Here is a 20,696-nt window from a genome sequence, read left to right on the forward strand (position 1 = left end):
AGTCAACTTAAGACAGGCATTATAAACCGCTAGCAGAAAGACATAAAGGCATTTTTATTCTCTTCACTATGGATAAAAGACTTTATAGCCCCTGATACTTTTTTTTCCCTTTTTCAGTAAGGTTACATTTACACATGTGTACTATGCTGCAGATTTTTACTGCCGATTCTCCTACCCAGTGACTTCAATGGGTAGGAAAATCATCAGCAAAATACACACGTGTGAACCTATGAATGAACCTTTGAATAATGTTATGCTGCACTTAATGTGTTTTTATCCAGCTGTTTATCAGAAGTATAGTGTTGCAGATATTAGGGTATCCATGGGGTTTTCCAGTCTGGTACACTGTGAGGGGTCCCAAGTTGTCACATAAGGCATCATCCCTCTATCATACAAGGGAGTTTTAAGTATAAAATAAGATGCTACTTCAAGCACAACAACCCCAGGCCTCCCTTTGCCGGTGGATGCAAGACTACAACTTTTTGCCAGTCTCTGGTCTACAACATCTGAAGAAGCCTGGATGACATCTATCATCACAAGAGACTATTGCCTAGAGTTTAGCAAAATACCCCAAGATCACTTTCTTAAAAACCAAAAAGTGGAAAACCTGTTATCCTAGATGATATTTGTAGTCACAAAGGTAGGTGGAGATGACCTATATCCTTCTCAAACACATAGAGGTTACTCTGCAAACCCTCAACAACCAAGGGTTCATAGCAAACTAAAAGAAATCCTAAGTATTAGTGACCACAAGAATCTAGTTTCTGGGGTTCGAAATCAACATTCTAAAGATGATACTTGAATTGTCCGACTACAGAACTATCAAAATTTGTTGCACAATCCAGTCTCAAGCTCTGCATTTGTGCAAAATCAGATCAGCCATGAAAGTCCTTGGGCTTCTACCTTCCTTCATTCAGGTGGTGCTGTGGGCAAAGGTGAACTTGAGGTCCCTTATAATTCTGGAACAGGTCTCAGCCAGGGGGTAGAATGAAAGCTACCAGTCTCTATGGCTGTCAAATGAGACCTCAGGTGGTGGGTGAGTCCTGGGCACATGAGTCACAGCAAGGATCATCATCTTCTGATGGTAGTCGCCACGGATGCGTCCAACTTAAGCTGAAGTGTCCATGTAGGGACACAATAGGGGGAAGTTATCAAGCTTTTTAGACTGTATTTTTTGGTCTAGAATAGTTGCACAGAATGTCGCAGCAAGTTTATTTGCAACTTTTATGCGGCTTTCTGAATAGATCATTTCTAAATCCAAAGGGCATAGGGGCGTCATAACCCCAGAGATTGTCTCACTACAGTTTTCAAATTCCAAGAAACTTTTTTGTAGAAACTGCAATTTTTGGCTTTGAAAATAGAATGCTTCTGAATAACATAGGAATAATTTTTTGGCTTCGGAAGTAGAATGCTTCTGACTAACATAGGAATAATTTTTGTTATAGATTTTGTTTGCTTACATTCAAGGCCTATTCTCGGTGTACCTTGCATTTACTTTGGTTTATGCTTTGAAAACTATATTTTAGGTATTTGTACCATTAGCTGATGGTTAAAATGTGTGAATGAGCCAAATAAACATGCCCAAGGTTACAGACTTGAAGATGTGTGGGATTGCTGACTGACATATCGTTAAATTTAACCACATTCATTAGAGAACATAATATGTAAAGACAAACCAACACTGAAATCTGTTTGGGAACCAGCATGTGAGACCCTAATCCTAACTTTATTTGAAAAAGCAACAGTTCATAACGTTCAAACTTCAGATTTCACATTTTATGCTCTCAAAACCTACCTCTTCATCTAATACCTCGGTTTCACGTTGGGAAATAACTTTCTTCTTCAATTTTCCCTTTTTACTACGTCTCCCAAGGAACAATATTGGCAAACATAGGGGAATGCTATGAGGAAGGTATCGGTTCCAGAATGTAGGCAAAAATTTGATTTGACAACCTAAACACACTTTGTAAATGAATCACTTAAATACTTGTTGTCAAAAATTTTTTTTTTAAGTCAGAAAGCCAAAAATATCCACCGCCCAAATTTAGACCATTTGGCCCCTAACAGATGCCTTCTGATGCGCTTGCTCAGAGGTAGAGCTTCTATGAGACAGGTAGTATGTGTTCCTTATTGATAAATTTGCCGCACGAAATACCAAATCTCCACAACATTTGTGGCCTACAATTCAGCGGAGAATAGACCAGTCTTGATAAATTCCCCCTAATGGGTCCAAAATAAATAGACTCCAGGAGAAAAGTAGCTTTTTTCCAAATTCAAAGAATTTAGGTCGACCAAGCTAGCACTCCTCCACAAAATCATTTACATCACTGAGTGATGCAAGTCCAAATCAGACAAACTTTTGGCTGTTTATTAAACAAATGGGAACCTGAAGTTCTCAGCTGGAGAAAGAGTGTGGCCAGATCATGCAATGGGCAGAAACAACATGTCCTCTATCTCAGTCATTCACATCAAAGGATCCTTAAATCTTCAAGCCGAAAGGCTCATTTGCATTTTTCTGCTTCCAGTGGAATGGGAACTGAATGTTGACCTTCAATAAAATTGTAGAGATGTGGCTACATGGCTACAGTGAAGACCTCCAAGCTGTGCGTTTTGTAGAGTAGAGAATCCATTGGTGAAGGACAGTTTTCCCTCCAATTCCCTGATTTCTGGAGTCTTGAAGAAGATCCAAGAAGAGAATGTAAGAGTGACAGCCATTCTTCCACACTGGTCAAAAAGGGCCTGGTTTTCTTTCGCATTAATCCTGTGGGGCTACCTCTAGTAGAGATCTGCTGACTCAGTTGGGTATGGTTCTGCCACCATCTGAACAAATTTCAACTGTCGGATTGGAGGATTAAAGAACAGGCTTTAAGCAAAGGCCTCTCTGAATACCATTTTAGCATCTAGAAGAATGAACACAATAAAGGTGTTTTCCAGGATCTGGAAATTGTATTCCTCCTGATTTTTGAAGACTCTAAGTCCTTAAGGGAAGTCAGCTCACTTCTACAACTTCTGTAGGAGGGCTTTAATAAGGGGCTGAATTGAATGCCCAACTCACAGCAGTAAATGCTTATATCAATGGTCTGTTTTCCAAAAAAACTCTTGTGTCAAAGTTCTTCAGGGCCATCAGCAATTCCATAATCCTGTTTCATTATGAATTATCTCTGTGGTCCAGAAGTGGCTAGGTGATAGCCTCTTCGAACCTCTATAAGCAGCTGATATTAAGATGCTGTAATTCAATTAATTGTCAGTACATCTACTAGAAGGATTAGTGAATTACAAGCATTAACCTAGAAAGATCAATATTTGCGGATTCTCCCTAATATGGTGATCCTAAGAACCATCCGGGGATTCTTACCTAAGGGGTCTTCAACTACTAACCTTAATCGGGAAATTGTGTTGCCTGTCTAAACTTCAGAAGCTCCTATTGGTTAGATATCACAGAGCTGGTAAATCATCTTTGTCTAGGTGGATTAAAAAAAGACCTGTTTAAAATCTAATATTCGCTTGAAGGTCTGGATTCTTCTTTGTCGGTTCGTGCCCACAATACAAGATATACAGAAGCTTATTGGGCAAACTGATGCCATGTTCCCCTGGAAGAAATATGCAAAGCTGCGACATGGTCCTCAGCCTCAACATTCATCAAGCACTACAGACTCACATTCTTTCTTCTGAAGGGTCAGCCTTTGGCAAAAGAGTCTGCAAAAGTTAATCTCCCTCCCTTATCTCTTTACTGTTTTGTATGTCCCAATGTGTGCTGTCTAGGATGATCAGGAAGTAGAACATTTGTATCAGAAATTTCCTGGAGTCCACAGACATAACAATACCCCCCCCCCCCCCCCCAAATAAATAAATAAAGGTTTCTACATACATTATGCCTCTGTGACTTTCTGCTAGCAGTTTATAATACTTGTCGTAGGTTGATTGGTTGATTAATTAATTGTTCAATTATATCTTACTGCTAGGTGTAAGTATACCTCTTATCTGAGTAGAATGAATCTAATTAAAGCCATCATGTGCTGTCTACATGCTTCAGGAAATAAAAATATCAGGTTCAAAATTTTCACATACTAGTACATAGGAGGCAGTAGCATAGTAGTTATATTCTTGTATATAGGGAGGAGTATTTTTAGTAGTTCTATTCTTGTTCGTTGGAGACAGTATTATAGTAGTTACATTCTTGTACATAGAGAGCTGTATTATAGTAGTTATGTCCTTGTACATGGGGACAGTATTATAATAGTTATGTTCTTGCACATAGGATCAGGATAACCATGGCTGCTGTGGGAATGGGGTTATACTGCAGCTGTGGGACCTTTGACTCAGTTCTGACCTGGTCACCATCTGTAAGCAGTTTATATAGTCTAATTCTGTCTCTATGAATTTCCCTTGGGTTCTCCTGCTCCTTACTCCAATATACTGGCAGGTTAATATGCTTTCCATGAAATCGAGGTACGACAAGGACATGATTTGTTCTGCTGAGGCTGATGTCGCAAAAGTATAAGTAGCATTATGCAAAGAAAACACTTTAAAGGATAATGGTTGAAAAGGGGGCTCTGTTTGCTGGCAACATTGGGCTCAAGTTGTCAAATACAATTAAAGGCATTATCTGAAATGAATTCTTGTATTGCATATTTTAGGTTTTCCCCACCATGTGTAATGGCAACCTAGGTTATATACATATGTATATGTAAGGAAAGATTGCATAATAAAGGTCACTTCTAATGTACTTTATGTTTCAATTCCTTACTATCTATTGCTTGTATCCAAAAGCTGTATATTCTTACAGATCTAATTCTCCTGAAGCTGTCGGTTCACTACAGCTGTATCCGGTCTAAACAGTCCTTTGCGAGGTAAACACTTCAGTAGCACAAATTCAGTCCTGATAGTTTGTTACAATGTATCAGTGCAGGTGAAATGTATAGGGTGCATTCCCACTACTACACTGCTCAAAAAAAAAAATGAAGGGAACACTTAAATAACACAATGTAACTCCAAGTCAATGACACTTCTGTAAAATCACACTGTCCACTCGGGAAGCAACACTGATTGACCATCAATTTCACATGCGGTTGTGCAAATGGTACAGACAACAGGTGGAAATGATAGGCAATTAGCAAGACACCCCAATAAAGGAATGGTTCTGCAGGTGGTGACCACAGACCACTTCTCAGTTACTATGCTTCCTGGCTAATGTTTCGGTCACTTTTTAATGCTGGCGGTGCTTTCACTCTAGTGGTAGCATGAGACGGAGTCTACAACCCACACAAGTGGCTCAGGGAAATGCAGCTCATCCAGGATGGCACATCAATGCAAGCTGTGGCAATAAGGTTTACTGTGGCTGTCAGCATAGTGTCCCGTGCATGGAAACGCAACCAGGAGACAGGCCAGTACATCAGGAGATGTGGAGGAGGCCGTAGGAGGGCAACAACCCAGCAGCAGGACTGTTACCTCCATCTGCAAGGAGGAGCAGGAGGAGCAGTGCCAGAGCCCTGCAAAATGACCTCCAGCAGGCCACAAATGTGCATGTGTCCACTCAAACGGTCAGAAACAGACTCCATGAGGGTGGTATGAGGGCCCGACATCCACAGGTGGGAGTTGTGCTTACATCCCAACACCGTGCAGTATGTTTGCCATTTGCCAGAGAACACCAAGATTGGCAAATTCGCCACTGGCGCCCTGTGCTTTTCACAGATGAAAACAGGTTCACACTGAGCACATGTGACAGAGTCTGGAGACGCCATGGAGAACGTTCTGCTGCCTGCAAATCCTCCAGCATGATCGGTTTGGTGGTGGGTCAGTAATGGTGTGGGGTGGCATTTCTTTGGAGGGCCGCACAGCCCTCCATGTGCTTGCCAGAGGTAGCCAGACTGCCATTAGGTACCGAGATGAGGTCCTCAGACCCCTTGTGAGACCATATGCTGGTGTGGTTGGCCCTGGGTTCCTCCTAATGCAAGACAATGCTAGATCTCATGTGGCTGGAGTGTGTCAGCAGTTCTGGTAAGAGGAAGGCATTGATGCTATGGACTGGCCCGCCCATTCCCCAGACCTGAATCCGATTGAGCACATCTGGGACATCATGTCTCGCTCCATCCACCAACACCACGTTGCACCATAGGCTGTCCAGGAGTTGGCAGATGCTTTAGTCCAGGTGGAACAGCCCTCAGGAGACCATCCACCACCTCATCAGGAGCGTGCCCAGATGTTGTAGGGAGGTCATACGGGCAGGTGGAGGCCACACACAATACCAAGCCTCATTTTGACTTGTTTTAAGGACATTACATCAAAGTTGGATCAGCCTGTAGTGTGGTTTTCCACTTTGATTTTGAGTGTGACTCCATATCCAGACCTCCATGGGTTGATAAATTTGATTTCCATTGATAATTTTTGTGTGATTTTGTTGTCAGCACATTCAACTATGTAAAGACGAAAGTATTTCATACGATAAGTTAATTCATTCAAATCTAGGATGTGTTATCTTAGTGTTCCCTTTATTTATTTGAGCAGTGTATTATGCAATATGGCATACCATGTTTTCAGTCAATAAAAACTGATATGGTAAAAAAATCTGTCACTATCTGACTTAATTTGTAATGAAATTAATGGGATGTCACGTGGGTCCGGTGGGGATATGGCAGTGGCCGGTTTTTAAATTTTGGCATAATCTTTGTGTGAATGTAGCTTAAGTCTGAAATCCAGGCCGTTTCAGACAGTTAGGAGTAGGAGTGACCAGACAGGATAAAACTGTAGCAAAGGCTTAGCCCAGCTGAAAAAAGTATGAGTTCAGGATGGGTTAATGCCATTACATAATGTCAGAAATGTTCCTATTGAGGGGGAGCAACCGAAGATTTTGAAAATGGGGGGGGGGGGGGGGGGGGGTAGTTTAAATACACAAGTATAAAGTTGGATTCTCATTCAAGAGATTTTGAATCTGGTTGTTTTGGTGGGAAATTATTGGTAAGCAAGTTCCATTCAAGTGAATGTGGCAGTTGCATATATTTCTGCAACAAAATCTGCAATGTGTGAATAAAGATTAATGAAATGTTGTGTTATACAGTCATTAAGCTTTGCTTACTAAGACGGGACAAGTAATTGATTGGGCATTATAGATGAGGGGGTCAGGAAAAAGGACTAACTTGGTTACTGCCAAACCTTATCACCACTCGTGTTCCAGTAGGGCAAAAGGATTTTCATTGACCTTAATACTGACGGCCTATCCTTAGGACTGAGGAGTCTGACAAGCAGGACTCCCTGTCTGACCAACCCATAAAAAAGTCTTCAGTTGTTAGGTAGCATAACCATAGCAACTAGACTGTCTCAAGTAGATCAGCTGTAAGATAAGAAACTACCTGGAAGCATTCACACCATATCTGTGAAATATAATTTAAATGGAGGTCTTCTTTAAAAGATTTGTATACCTCAACAGGAAGGGAAGACAAGAAGAATAAAGTTAAAGGAAACATAAAAGTACATACAAAGAAAACATGTTTCTATGGGGAGAAATTAGAGGCATATCTTGGTCCACTTCTGCTGACACCTCTGGCTGAGTCCCAGTGACAGCCATAGCTTTAATAGATAAGAACTACTCATATATAGATATACTTACAGCTATCCTCCTCTTCTGTGAACACACTGGTGACGTAACAGGCATACACAAATCCAAGAAGCTGTAAAAGAGAACAAGGGACATTTATCATAATGTAGAGATAGGCTGTAGCAACACTACAGCCAACAATATCTAAAAATCATATTCTTGTACACAGAAAACAGTATTATAGTAGTATAATATATATATATATATATATATATATATATATATATATATTATTGTACATAGGAGGCAGTATCATAGTAGTTATATTCCTGTACATAGGAGGCAGTATTATAGTAGTTACATTCCTGTACATAGAAGGCAGTATTATAGTAGTTATATTATTGTACATAGCTTCAGTATGATAGTAGATATATTCATGTACACAGGGAGTAGTATTATAGAAGTTGTATTCTTTACATAGGAGCAGCATTATAGAAGTTATATTCTTGTAAATAGGAGGCAGTCATATAGTAGCTATATTCTTGCATAATAAGGTATTATGGTTTCAAGAGCTTATTTGTTTCTTACACTTAGCTAGTCAGGTCACAAGTTACATGGGATCAAAAACTGACCAGCCAGAAATAGGTATCACTTCTCTCCTATTTTCTTCGGCAGTTCATACAAGATGCCTTCTGGAATTGAGAAAGTTTTTCACTCAGCTTGCCTTAAAAAAAGGATTTCCTGGTCTCTAGTGAAAGTATCTGATTCTATACTTGGCTCTAAATATACAGTTCCTCCACAGTAATCCAGCCATATGCATTTGCCCTTAAGAAAATATGAAATCTGTGCTTTATCCTGAGAAAATACTCTTGTATAGAATGTTATTACCATGTAACTTAGGAATGTTTGCTGACCTGTTCGTCTTAACTGTGACTGAAATTGCCCTACAATATATCTTCTTCTTGGCTGATGAAACCCAATATGTTGTACTTAAAACAAGCCAGGAACATGGCAGGAATATGTAGGGAAAGTCATTTGTAGCAGCAGGAATGCTTGACCCTACACAGCTGGATGTGGGGATGATAGGGGATCGGCTGAGGAATGCCTTGGAGTCAGGAGGTGTCAGGGAGGGGAGCGTGTAGGAGTATTCTGTGGTGCACAGCAGACATATGAAAGGTCACAAGCAGCAGGGGTTGTTTGCAGTGCAATATATGGGTCAGAACTTCCATTATATTAATAAAGAATGTCAAACAAGTCGAGCTTAGGCCTCCCTGTTCTAAATGTCAGTAGGAAATAGAGTTAATACTCAACATTCTTTTGTACTCTCTATTTGTCTGCAGCAGGCGTGTAGGAACTGTGGTCCAGGGGCCACATATCGCCCACTAGGCCATTTTGTGGGGCCCCCAACCACTGGGACATAGGCTTGTATGTGATATGTTCAGACAGACTGGGCCTGGCAAAAGAGATGCAGTGAACTGTGCTGTTAGCTCCATACTTGGTACTTCTATGAAGAGCACTGTGTGGCTATTGCTACAAAGGGGACACTGTATCTAACTCTGTTATGGGAGCACTAAGTAGGTCAAATGTGTGACTACTTTGTCTCTCCCTTTACGGTATGCTGGAGTGCCAAATAGGGTAGCTGGAGACTCACGGTCTCTAGATAGATGGCAGTAACAAAAGTGAAGCCCCTATCAGTCGAATATATCTAAAATGTGAATACCCCATTACATTTTATTGTGGCTCTCAGGAGTGGTACAATCTGATAATGTGGCCCTTAAACCAGAAAAGGTTGTGCAACCCTGGTCTATAGCAACCAGGATATAAGCAACCATGACCCCCTTATAAAATGGCATGCCCAGTATCCACACTTCAATGCTATATCCTTTGGTATATAGAATTTTCTCATCTTTGAAGGTAATAATATTGTGTAATGTGCCATTAAAAGGGTACAAGCCCAATAATGCTGTAAGTCGCAGCTGGAAAGGGAATAAGCAGGAGATACCCAGTCTTGCGGCTGTCACTATCATCTACAGTCTGTGGTAGTTACTAAGTAGGCCAAGAGGCTTAATCTTATGTTTAAGGGGAATCAAGGGTGCATTTGGCTGTTTATATAACCACAATAGACCATATATAATGGAGAGAATCATAGTTGATAAAGGGTTAAATTATGTGCATGCCAGGACTATACCTATCCAGAGTTGCAAACAATAGTGTCTATTGATAGTAGAACTTCTAGGGTTTATCCTGAACTACCCAATTCATAAATAATGAACAATACACACTGAATGTCCTCTGTATTAGTTCCCCCATCTAGTAGCATGTTGGACCTCCTTTGGCCCTTAAAGGTATAGAAATTCATCATGGTGTAGATTCCACTAGGTAATGAAATTGTTTTGCAGGAATATCGGCCCATGTGGACAGGATCACTTCTTGTAGTTCACAAAAGATCGTGTCAGCTCACCATCTGTCGTACTTCTTTGACAGTGCACTAGATACGACTTAGACGTAACCCCCTTAAAAATGTGTGACTACTGTGGTTTGTATTGTGATATCTCTGAACATGCAGTTTTACCTAATCTGAATGATGCGGAAACAGTGAAAACTGGATGTCATGTTGCAGAATCCAATCCATGACTATACAGCCGTTGTGAATGGTGCATTGTCCTACTGACAATCTCTTTCTGCCATAGGAGAAACAGCTGTCGTAAACGGATGAATTTGGTCGGCCACAGTGCAAACATTCATCCACAGGTATTAAAGGGAATGTGTCACCAATTAATTTTTTAAATAAATAAAATTATTTCATCAAGATAAAGCATTTAATTTATTAATTTAGTTTTAGGACAAGGAATATGCAAAGAAGCTCATAACACCACCTTCTCAGGTAGCATGCCCTAAAATCAGCTCTGGCTCCAGTTACGAAGTCTCAGAAACTGACTGGGATTTATGCCAAGCCAGAACTCTTCCCCGAAGGGAAGAAGACCCCTCCGCAGACAGCTGTTTTGAGGTGCTTGCCCCTTGTCAGTACAGAGCAGGGTGCTCTGGCTTGGCTTTGGTAAGAGGCCTGTGACTCTAGGACAATATAGTTTTAATGTTATTTATTAATAAAGTGTGTACGGGGGGGGGGGGGGGGGAGATGGGGTGGCTGCCATTACTGTAGCTTCTTTGCGGTGTGTCACTTCACAACACCTACACAGTTGCTTTATGGCAAGCACAGGGCATAAGAAAGTTAAGACAGAGTGTCTCATAGAAAAGCATTGAATGCTTACTGCACATGTGCATAGCACAGGCTAAGTGAAATTAAAGGCGGAGCCAGCACTATTTTCTTGAAGTCCCTGAGGAGCAGTGACATCCGCAGAGACATCTAGTTTGTTCTTTACCACTCTTCAGACACCAACAAAATGGTGACAGTGGATTTGAAAAAAAAATTAAAATAAAATAAAATACAAAACCCTCTCCCCCCTCTCCTTTTGCACATTATTTAATAAAAAAAAAAAAAACACATTTGGTGACACATTCCCTTAACGACAATGGATGTAAATGTACATCATGGTGCCGTGGTACTTAACGGTATAACGGACCGGTGTTCGCGTCATGTGTGGCAGGTCCCGGCTTCTATCAGCAGCCAGGGACCCGCCGGCAATGGCGGACATCCGCAATTGTGCGGATGTTCACCATTAGCCCCTCAGATGCCGGGATCAATACAGATCACGGCATCAGCAGCAGTGCGGTAGTTTAAATGGATGATCAGATCGCCCGCAGCACTGCCGCATGGATGTCGTTATTACGTCACTGCGCAGCAGCGTAATAACGTCACCCGAAAGCGAGGCCCGGACCCTGCAGAAGATGCGGAAGAAGCTGGAGGATCGCGAAGACGACACCGGAGCAGCGGGACAGCATCGGGAGCCCCTGGGACAGCATCGGGAGCGGTGAGGACCTGGTCCGGAGTGGCGTGGACAGGTGAGTACCGCTACCTATACTTTACATTGCACGGATCCCTCATCATACGATGGATTTGACAAACGATGGGTCGTTTGGAACGAATTACCATCGTATGTTGAGGGACCACTGTACATAGCACTGAACAGTATTAGCAATCAAATGATTGCTTTAAAAATAGTCCCCTATGGGGACTATTATAGTGTAAAAAAAAAAAAGTAAAAAAATTGAAAAAAATTTGAAAATCCCCTCCCAAATAGAAACGTAAATCATCCTTTTTTCCCATTTTACCCCCAAAAAAGCATAAAAAAATTATTAAACATATTTGGTATCGCCCCATGTGTAAAAGTCTGAACTATCAAAATATATTGTTAATTATGGTAAACGGCATAAACGTCAAAAAAAAAATTGCCAAAATTGCTGCATTTTTGTCACATTTTATTCCCCCAAAAAATCAATAAATAAATTATAAAAAGTTAAACCTAAGCAAAAGTGATACCGATAAAAACTATAGATCAAGGCGCAAAAAATGAGCCCTCATACCGCCCCGTATACGGAACAATGAGAACGTTATAGGTGGTAAAAATTTCAAAGAAACTAATTTTATAAAAATAGTTTGAGATTTTTTTTAAGCGGTACAATTATAGAAAAGCATATAACATGGGTATCATTTAAATAGCATTGACCCACAGAATAAACATGTCAAACAAAACCTTCCAAGATTTGCTAAATTGCGGTTTTCTTTTCAATTTTCCCACATAAATAATATTTTTTGGGTTGCGCCGTACATTTTATGGTAAAATAAGTGATGTTATTACAAAGTAAAATTGGTGGCGCAAAAAACCAAGCCCTCTTATGGGTCTGTAACTGGAAATATAAAAGAGTTATGATTTTTAGAAGGAGAGGAGGAAAAAACGAAAAATGCTAAAATAAAATTGGCCTGGTCCTTAAGGGGTTATTGGACCCAGGAACTATTCCTCACACCATTACACCACCCCTTCCAGCCTGAACTGTTCACAATTGACAGGAAGGATAGTTAATTCATGCTTTCTGTGTCACAAAGATTTGGATCCATCTGATGAGGAGTTTTACCACTATTTGGTGATTTTTACTCTTTTGGCTCCTGGAGCCTCACCTATCTATTTCCCTAACAGTCCTGGAGCTGGTCGTCTGCTGTTATAGCCCACCCATGCAAAGAAACAGTGAGTTGTAGGTTCGGTCATGTTAGCTGGACATTTGGCTGCAGTTTCTTGACTGTGCCTCGCCTTTTAATCTGAACAATTCTTGACACCCCTCTGACCCCTTTCGGCAACAAGTTGTCTCTGTCCACAGGATCCCCTTTTGATTTTCATACCATTCTGTGTATACTTTCCACACCATTGCATGAGAAACCCCCACAAGCTAGTCTAGCTATGACAACCAGTCCTCGCTCCAGGTCACTGAATTTTCCCATCTGATATGGATTCACAATTGAACCAATCCCCAGAAAACGGATCACTGGATATTGTGCTGCATCCCAGGGTGAAGGATCTTATCTTTATACAGGGAAGATCCAATTGTGAAATGGCAGAGGGCTCTAGTAAAGGGTTCATACAGTGTATATTACTATACAGATTATGGAGAAATGTTCAAATTTGTCAGCTTTATTCAGTGATTTATGGGACACTTATTTAAAAATGATCCTCAGAAATCATTGGGGCTTATTCATTTGAGAGCAAATATTTTTGCAGTTGTCAATGGTGCAGTCAGTGTCACGTGTCTGGGACAAAGAACTGCTGCGTATATGAATGGCATTTTGTGAAAGGGAACTCATTTTGCTCCGGTACATTGCCAGCCCGGGGGCGGTATCCTCAGCTGAGGTGCAGAATGGGAGCCATCTGACACACAAAGGCAAGGCGGGGAGGGGCACTACAGGAAGGGGGGCGTTCTAGATCATTAGTCTGTGAATAATTCATCAGGGCGGCTGACAACCATAGAACAAGAGATTCAGGATGGAAATATGTGATGGAAAATGTCTAGTGACTGGAAATGAAGCAAGGTGTACTATGGAATAAAATATGTAAAGTAGCTCTGCTTTGCATATTTTTTTCCTATAAGACTCCCTACACTAGTGTGGAGGCCTCCCCAAGGAGACACATTACCTCTCCCCCCACCCCGATTTATGGATAAAAATAAACACTGTGAAATTCCTTCAATCTTGTTTGTGTTTCCAATACTGAAAAGTAAGGTGGAATCCCACAAAAACATGCAAGGCATCTGTATTTTTGTGAACTTCCTATAATCGGGAATATCTGGTTACCAGGCATATATCAGGTCCCATGGATTCTGAAAGAAATAACATTTACTCTATATGGAATTATCCAATAAAGGTGTTGTAATGGGGTATGTAATACCGATAATAGTATGCCATTTCCTCTGAGAATGTTAGGGGGGGCACCCTAGTTTCCATTTGCACCAGGTAAGGCTTAGGCAATTCTAGTAATTGCCAGTTCAAGGGGTTATCCGGGAATAAAAAAAAAAACAGAGCAGCTTTCTTCCAAAAACAGCGCCACAACAGTCCTTTAGGTTGTGTATGTTATTACAACTTGGCAATATTCACAACAATGAAATTGAGCTGTAAAGTCACACACAAACTGAGGACACAATTGGTGCTGTCTCTTGAACAATTGAGATGTTTTGTCTAATCCTAGATAGCCCCATTTAGAGGGGTATTCTGGCCAAATACATCTTATCCCCTATCCAAATGATAGGGAATAAGATGAATTTGGCCCAAATTCCCCTTTAAGTAAATGCCTAGATTGCGCCCCTTCTCTAGGTTAATATGGGTAAGGTTGGGGCTAATATTTTTGATTTATCATTACGTCTATGAAATTGAATGCTCAGGTTGAACTCAGCTATGTAACTTTAGGAGAGTTCTTGAATTTGTGCTGTAGTGTGGAAAAGCTGTATGGGAGCAAATACTAACAAAAACTAGAGGTTCAACCTTACCGAGAGCAGTATTTGTGAGGCACTGTGTAACACCTCAATGTACTGGTATTCTATGGCACATCCAACCACTGATACATAAGAGTGACTTTCCAACCCGGGCATGCCGGTAACAGGTGACTCTTTCCTCACACATCCCGGACCATGCTCACTCCACCAAGACTGATGCTGAGACACGTGAAACGTGAGGAGGTCACTGTCCTGTAAATGTAAAAGAACAGTCAGATAATAAACAGGTAAACAGTAATATCCACATTCCCCAGTGCTATACACAATGCCCTCATTGCCTACTACAGTTTTCCTATTGATCCACATTGCCAAACCATTAAAGTAGTGTCCTCAGCACCTGTCATAGTGTCCTCACCCCGACACAGTGTCCCCAATTTCTTCCACAGTGCCCCAATTAACCAGTGTCTCCAACACCTATCAGTGTCCCGCCACCTGCCATAATTTCCCCAGTCAGCTACAGTGCCCTCAATCATCGAGAGTGTTCCGAGTAGCTGCCATAATGTCCTCAGTTAGCCACAATGCTCCTTATCAGTCACAGTTTTTCTAGTCATCCACACTGCCCCCACCTGTCAAAGTGTCCACAATGCCGCCCTAAAGGCCCCAGACAGCCAAAGAATCTGCAGTGCCCCATGATACCTAAAACTGGTCACAATATCCTCAGGCAACGAGAGTAACCCCCTCAACTAGAGTATGCTCAGCACCTGCTGCAGTGGCCATAGCCAGTCACAGTGCCTGCCAAAGAGCCCCTTGCCATCCACAGTGGCCTCTGCCATTCACAACTGCCCCCATCACTGAGACAGTCCCAAACAACTATTCTAGTATCCCTGGAAAGCTACAGTGCCCCTCATCAATGTAAGTGTCCACAGCACCAGAAAATGCCTATTTTCCTAGTCAGGCCCCATGCTCTGTAGCAGGGGCATGCCCACCTTGATGGCATCATATACACCACTGGTGTAAAATGAGCCAGGATATAATTTTAGTCCAGCATCAAATAAGTTTCCTCTCTTTTTTCATAAATAGCTGGCATAGTATTGCAGTTCCTGAATATCACTAAAACACCCTAGACTATCCAGTGTGGAGTACAGGCGTGCCTAGTGACAGCTGGGGAAATACTGGCATTCCAAGAGCAGCAGATGGGGGACATTTGGCATGAGGAGCGTGTGGCAGTGTGGATGTGTGGCAGTCACTACATCCTTCCTGATCAAGCATGTAATAGGCACTAATGTGTTTCCCTGTTCCAATAAGAGCTCTATATTATCACACACGGATCTCATACTACAAGCATAACAGCCCTTGCCATAGCAAATCAAGTATTTTCATTGCCCACATAGTATCAGATATCAGCTAAGTATCAGCCTCATTCCCACGTATGGTAACTACTATTTTTGCAGCTTTGATATCTTTCTAATGTATTTCAGTGTTACATACATTTTGAGGTATAACCTTAAAAACTTATTTAGTTTGGGGCACTTGTATGATGTCCTTTCAATGTTTATGTAATGTACATTTGAAGTTTCCTGCTACCTGTGTCCCAGCTACAATACATCAGACGTTGTCAAGTGGCTAAGGAAACCCTTTTCTAAGTGCCTTCTAAGTGTGTGGGGTACTGTAAGTTGACCTGCATAACTGTTTCTGTGTATTACAGTATTAAAACAGCATACACTAAGGTATTATGAGAGTGTAAGGGTTAAATATCTGTATATTGTATGAGATGAATGATTAATTGGTCACATGACATGCCCCCCAAGCTAATTTCTATGCGGAAACTTTTAGAAAGGCTTTTAATCCTCTCTCCCCAGAGGGCAGGACTTTAACCCTTTAGTGTTAGTCTGGCTTTTGCCAGAGCAACATCTATCCTAGTGCTGCTCCTGCTAGGCACACATACACCTAACCTAGAGTGTTTAGTCTAAGTTCTGTCAAGTTCAGATCTACCCTGTATTCTGATCTAGTCTGAGTCTGCTACAAGTCTCAACCACTGTTCCAGTTGCAAGTATCATCTAACTGGAGACAGATCTGGGTAGTGTATGCAGTGATCATGTCATTTTGAAGTATTTCACCCAATAGGTTGTCTCCAGTTCACGCTGTGCTTCATGTTCCTGCTCCAAGAACAATGCTGCTTGGCCAGAGGACAAGAAAGATAAAAAAAAGAACTCCTCTACGTACACTAAACTCTTCAGTGATCTACAGCCAGAGTTAGTACTGTGTGGCACAGAATTTTTTCAGCATGCACCCTACACAAAAGGTCCTTCACAGTACAGAGCATCTATCTGGACTGTTCCTGTATTTCATCTGCAACTGTGTTTTCACTAATTACACCACCTACAGATACAAAAAGCACACCAGAGACCAGTCAGTAGAGCTACTAAAACAATTATGGCATGATGGGAGTTGTAGTTTTGCAGCATATAGTAAGCCACAGATTTGAGATCACAGTTCACTGATGTTAGGAACTCCAACATGAAGGGGCCTTTTGTGGAGACAGGTTCCATTTGGAAATCATCCTTAAAAAAAAAAAAAAGTGGTGCCTGGCTGTACGTCTTACCTTGGAGAGATCCCCTACTTCCATGTAGAAGCAGATCAGAAAAACATTCCAGGTCACCCAAACGGCTGCCCAGATGGCATACTAAGAAAGAGAGACAGAGAGTAAAAGAAAGAAATGTGTATAAATGCATGAATCAGAGTTTTGAAAATCAAAGTAAAAAAAAAAAAAAAAAAAAAAAAGGGTGAAAATACATAAAAATTAAACAGACATATGTTTCATTCTAGGGGATATAGTAAATAAAAAAAAAATGCTCCAATATGCTTACAGGGGCACAGGAATAAGGAAGCTTAGACATATGACTCAGCTCCTTATAATCCTCTTTTATTACTGAATGGACGAGAATAAATAAAGTTCTTATTGTGCTGATGACAGGAAAGCTTCTTTAAGGCTGCAGGGGGGCAGGTATGAATCTTAAGGGCAATTCAGGTCACAACTCAATGACATATAACAGGCTTTGCTTATTAAAACTGCTACTCATCAAAGTAGTTACTACTGCTGGAAAACATTTACTTCTGATCTGACAAACAGTTAACATTCATTACCACACATACACTACTATAATACTGCCCCCTATGTACAAGAATATAACTACTATAACACTGCCCCCTATGTACAAGAATATAACTACTATAATACTGTCCCCTATGTACAAGAATAAAACTACTATAATACTGCCCCTATGTACAAGAATATAACTACTATAATACTGTCCCCTATATAGAAGAATATAACTACTATAATACTCCCCCCTATATACAAGAATATAAACTACTATAATACACTACCATGTACAAGAATATACCTACTATAATACTGCCCCAGTATACAAGAATATAACTTCTATAATACTGCCCCCTATGTACAAGAATATAACTACTATTGTTACGCCGAGCGCTCCGGGTCCCTGCTCCTCCCCGGAGCGCTCGCGGCGTTCTCCTGCCTGCAGCGCCCCGGTCAGACCCGCTGACCCGGAGCGCTGCATTGTCACTGCCGGCGGGGATGCGATCCGCGTAGTGGGACGTGCCCGCCCGCGGGTCGCATCCCAATCCACTCACCTGTCCCGTTCCCCGGCTGTCACGTCCCGGCGCGCGCGGCCCCGCTCTCTAGGGCGCGCGCGCGCCGACTCTGAAATTTAAAGGGCCAATGCACCACTAATTGGTGCCTGGCCCAATCAGTTGTTTATCACTTCCCATTCCTATATAAACCCACTTCCCCTTCCTGTCCTCGCCGGATCTTGTTGCCTTAGTACCCTGAGAAAGCGTTTTGTGCATCCCAAGCCTGTGTATCCAGACCCTTGCCGTTGCCCCTGACTATGATCCATTGCTGCCTGCCCTGACCTTTTGCTACGACCGACCTTACTCTTGCCTTGTCCCTGTGTACTGCGCCTGTCTCAGCTGTCCGTGGGGTTGAGTCACTATCGGGTGGAAAGACCTGGGGGTTACCTGCCGCTGCAAGTCCATCCCGCTTTGCGGCGGGCTCTGGTGAAAACCAGTAACCCCTTAGATTCCGTTCCCCTGGTACGGCCCACGCCATCACCTCACTGACACAGAGGATCCACCTCCAGTGTCCTTGCTGCATACCAGTCCGGATCCTGACAACTATAATACTGCCCCTATGTACAAGAATACAACTACTATAATACTACCTCCTATGTAAAAGAATATAACTACTATAATACTGCCCCTATGTACAAGAATATAACTACTATAATATTGTCCCTTATGTACAATAATATATCTAATATAATACTGCCCCCTATGTACAAGAATATAACTACTATAATACACTACTATGTACAAGAATATAACTATGTACAATAATATAATACTGCCCCCATGTACAAGAATATAACTACTATTACATTACCTTCTATGTACAGGAATATAACTACTATAATATTGCTTACTATGTACAAGAATATAACTACTATAATACTGTCTCCTGTGTACAAAAATAAAACTATTAGAATACTCCTTCCTATGTACAAGTATATATCTACTATAATACTTCCCCAGCACTAGACTGAAGCTGTCCCATTCACATGAATGGAAAAGGGGTCTGGGAGTGTTCTGTGACCTTTTTGGCAGGGCAGTAGGTGCAGGGAGCACCGTCCAGAGCGGTGGATGGTGCACCCTGCACCTACTGCCCTGTTGTAGCATCCGTTTGCTATATACCATCTGAGCCGATGTGCACAAAATAAAGAACACAGCTTTTTGCAGTGGTGGTGAGTGATTTGTGTTTGTGTTTCTTTTCTTCTCCTCTCTAAATGTATACTTGCAGTGCCTGTCGTTTATACAGCGTGAGCACCACCGCATATATGCTGAACTTACACCTCACTGACACCGGGACCGTGCAGAAATATACTCGCGATTAAAACGCAGTGCCAGGTTACCCTTTCTATTGAATTGGTCTTTAAAAGGTAATATGTCATCAAAAAGTGACCTGTAGATTAAATGTTTTTATGTTAAATATATATATGTATTTATATATATATATATATATATATATATATTTTTTTTTTTTTGCCGTCTTTTCTATATTTTATTATAATCTTGCATTTTCCGTTCTGGCCCCTAGGCCTAAAACTAAGCTGAGGCACCATGTTCTGTACTGATTTACTTCCCAGTAGAGCCCTTCTTATCATCACAGACAGGAGCACAGCGAGAGGTGACACCAGTGTATAGATAACAGAGGTACACACAACAGCTATTGCTCACTGATCAGCCTCCCTGTAGAATGACCTCTGAAAAGGTCACAAAGCACACCCAGACCCCTCTCCCATTCATGTGAATGGGACAGCTTCAGTCTATTTTTGCCTATTTCCATGGGTCCTGCTGTAAACTACATCTCAAAATGCTTTTGAAAATAGCTCAGGCAAGATGACAGCCCCCATAATAATGTACAAAATCGTGGAATAAATACCGTAATTACAATGAGAAAAGAAAAAAAAAAGAAACATGTTTTAGTATCTGGCTCTGCACAGTGAAAAAACAAAAACAAACTAGGTGATTACATTCCCTCTAAGCCTTCTTATACCTCCATTTGAAGCTGGTTCCTAAGGGTACTCCTAGGAATTGTTGCACCTGCAGTAATGTTAATAAAAAAGGCCTTTTTTCCAGTTTTTGCTGAACCAGCTTATGATTGAAAACACAGACTCCACAACTCCTGAACCTTTCACCAAAGGCAGTCAGAGAATTTGTTCTTGCAATTATCTCTTCCTAAGAAGAGTTCTAGCCTCTAAGACACTTTAGCTAGGTGGATAAGATTTGTCATTGCTGAAGCTTTATCTGACAGAGTTAACCTCTTCATTTCTGTGAGCCAAATCCACAACATCCACTACAACCTCTATGGCACAGACATCTCAGATGCCAATCCATGTCTTCTGTTGCATCCTGGTCTTCTGCCTTTGCCAAACATTTCAGGAGGGACATTAAAGGGGTACTCCGGTGAAAACCTTTTTTCTTTTAAATCAACTGGTGCCAGAAAGTTAAACATATTTGTAAATTACTTCTATTAAAAAAAAAATCTTAATCCTTCCAGTACTTATTAGTTGCTGAATGCTACAGAGGAAATTCCATTCTTTTTGGAACACTGATGACATCACGAGCACAGTGCTCTCTGCTGACATCTCTGTCCATTTTAGCAACCGTGCATAGCAGATGTATGCTAAGGGCAGCATGGTGGCTCAGT

General features: G+C 41.4%; 1 protein-coding gene and 1 long non-coding RNA gene across 14 annotated transcripts in view; one reads left to right on the plus strand and one right to left on the minus strand.

The window, feature by feature from the left end:
• Window positions 1-20,696, minus strand: part of NKAIN4 (sodium/potassium transporting ATPase interacting 4) — an 89,181-nt gene that overhangs the window by 18,750 nt on the left and 49,735 nt on the right. For 10 of the 11 annotated variants that reach the window (XM_056548921.1, XM_056548924.1, XM_056548916.1 and 7 more), the window contains 3 exons: window positions 17,007-17,087; window positions 14,459-14,656; window positions 7,604-7,664 (listed from right to left, as the gene is read on the minus strand). In XM_056548921.1, coding sequence (XP_056404896.1) covers window positions 7,604-7,664; window positions 14,459-14,656; window positions 17,007-17,087 — 340 coding nt within the window. Of the gene's footprint in view, window positions 1-7,603; window positions 7,665-14,458; window positions 14,657-17,006; window positions 17,088-20,042; window positions 20,100-20,696 lie in introns of those variants that run through there. The other variant, XM_056548926.1, reaches the window with a different exon arrangement.
• The window catches only part of LOC130296887 (uncharacterized), a 28,304-nt gene that overhangs the window by 4,693 nt on the left and 2,915 nt on the right, over window positions 1-20,696 (plus strand). For 2 of the 3 annotated variants that reach the window (XR_008849328.1, XR_008849329.1), the window contains exons 2-3: window positions 4,787-4,850; window positions 19,287-19,425. This is a non-coding gene — a long non-coding RNA (uncharacterized LOC130296887). The remainder of the gene's footprint in view (window positions 1-4,786; window positions 4,851-19,286; window positions 19,426-20,696) is intronic. The other variant, XR_008849330.1, reaches the window with a different exon arrangement.

Source organism: Hyla sarda, chromosome 12 (genome assembly GCF_029499605.1).
Source record: "Hyla sarda isolate aHylSar1 chromosome 12, aHylSar1.hap1, whole genome shotgun sequence".
Lineage (NCBI taxonomy): Eukaryota > Metazoa > Chordata > Amphibia > Anura > Hylidae > Hyla > Hyla sarda.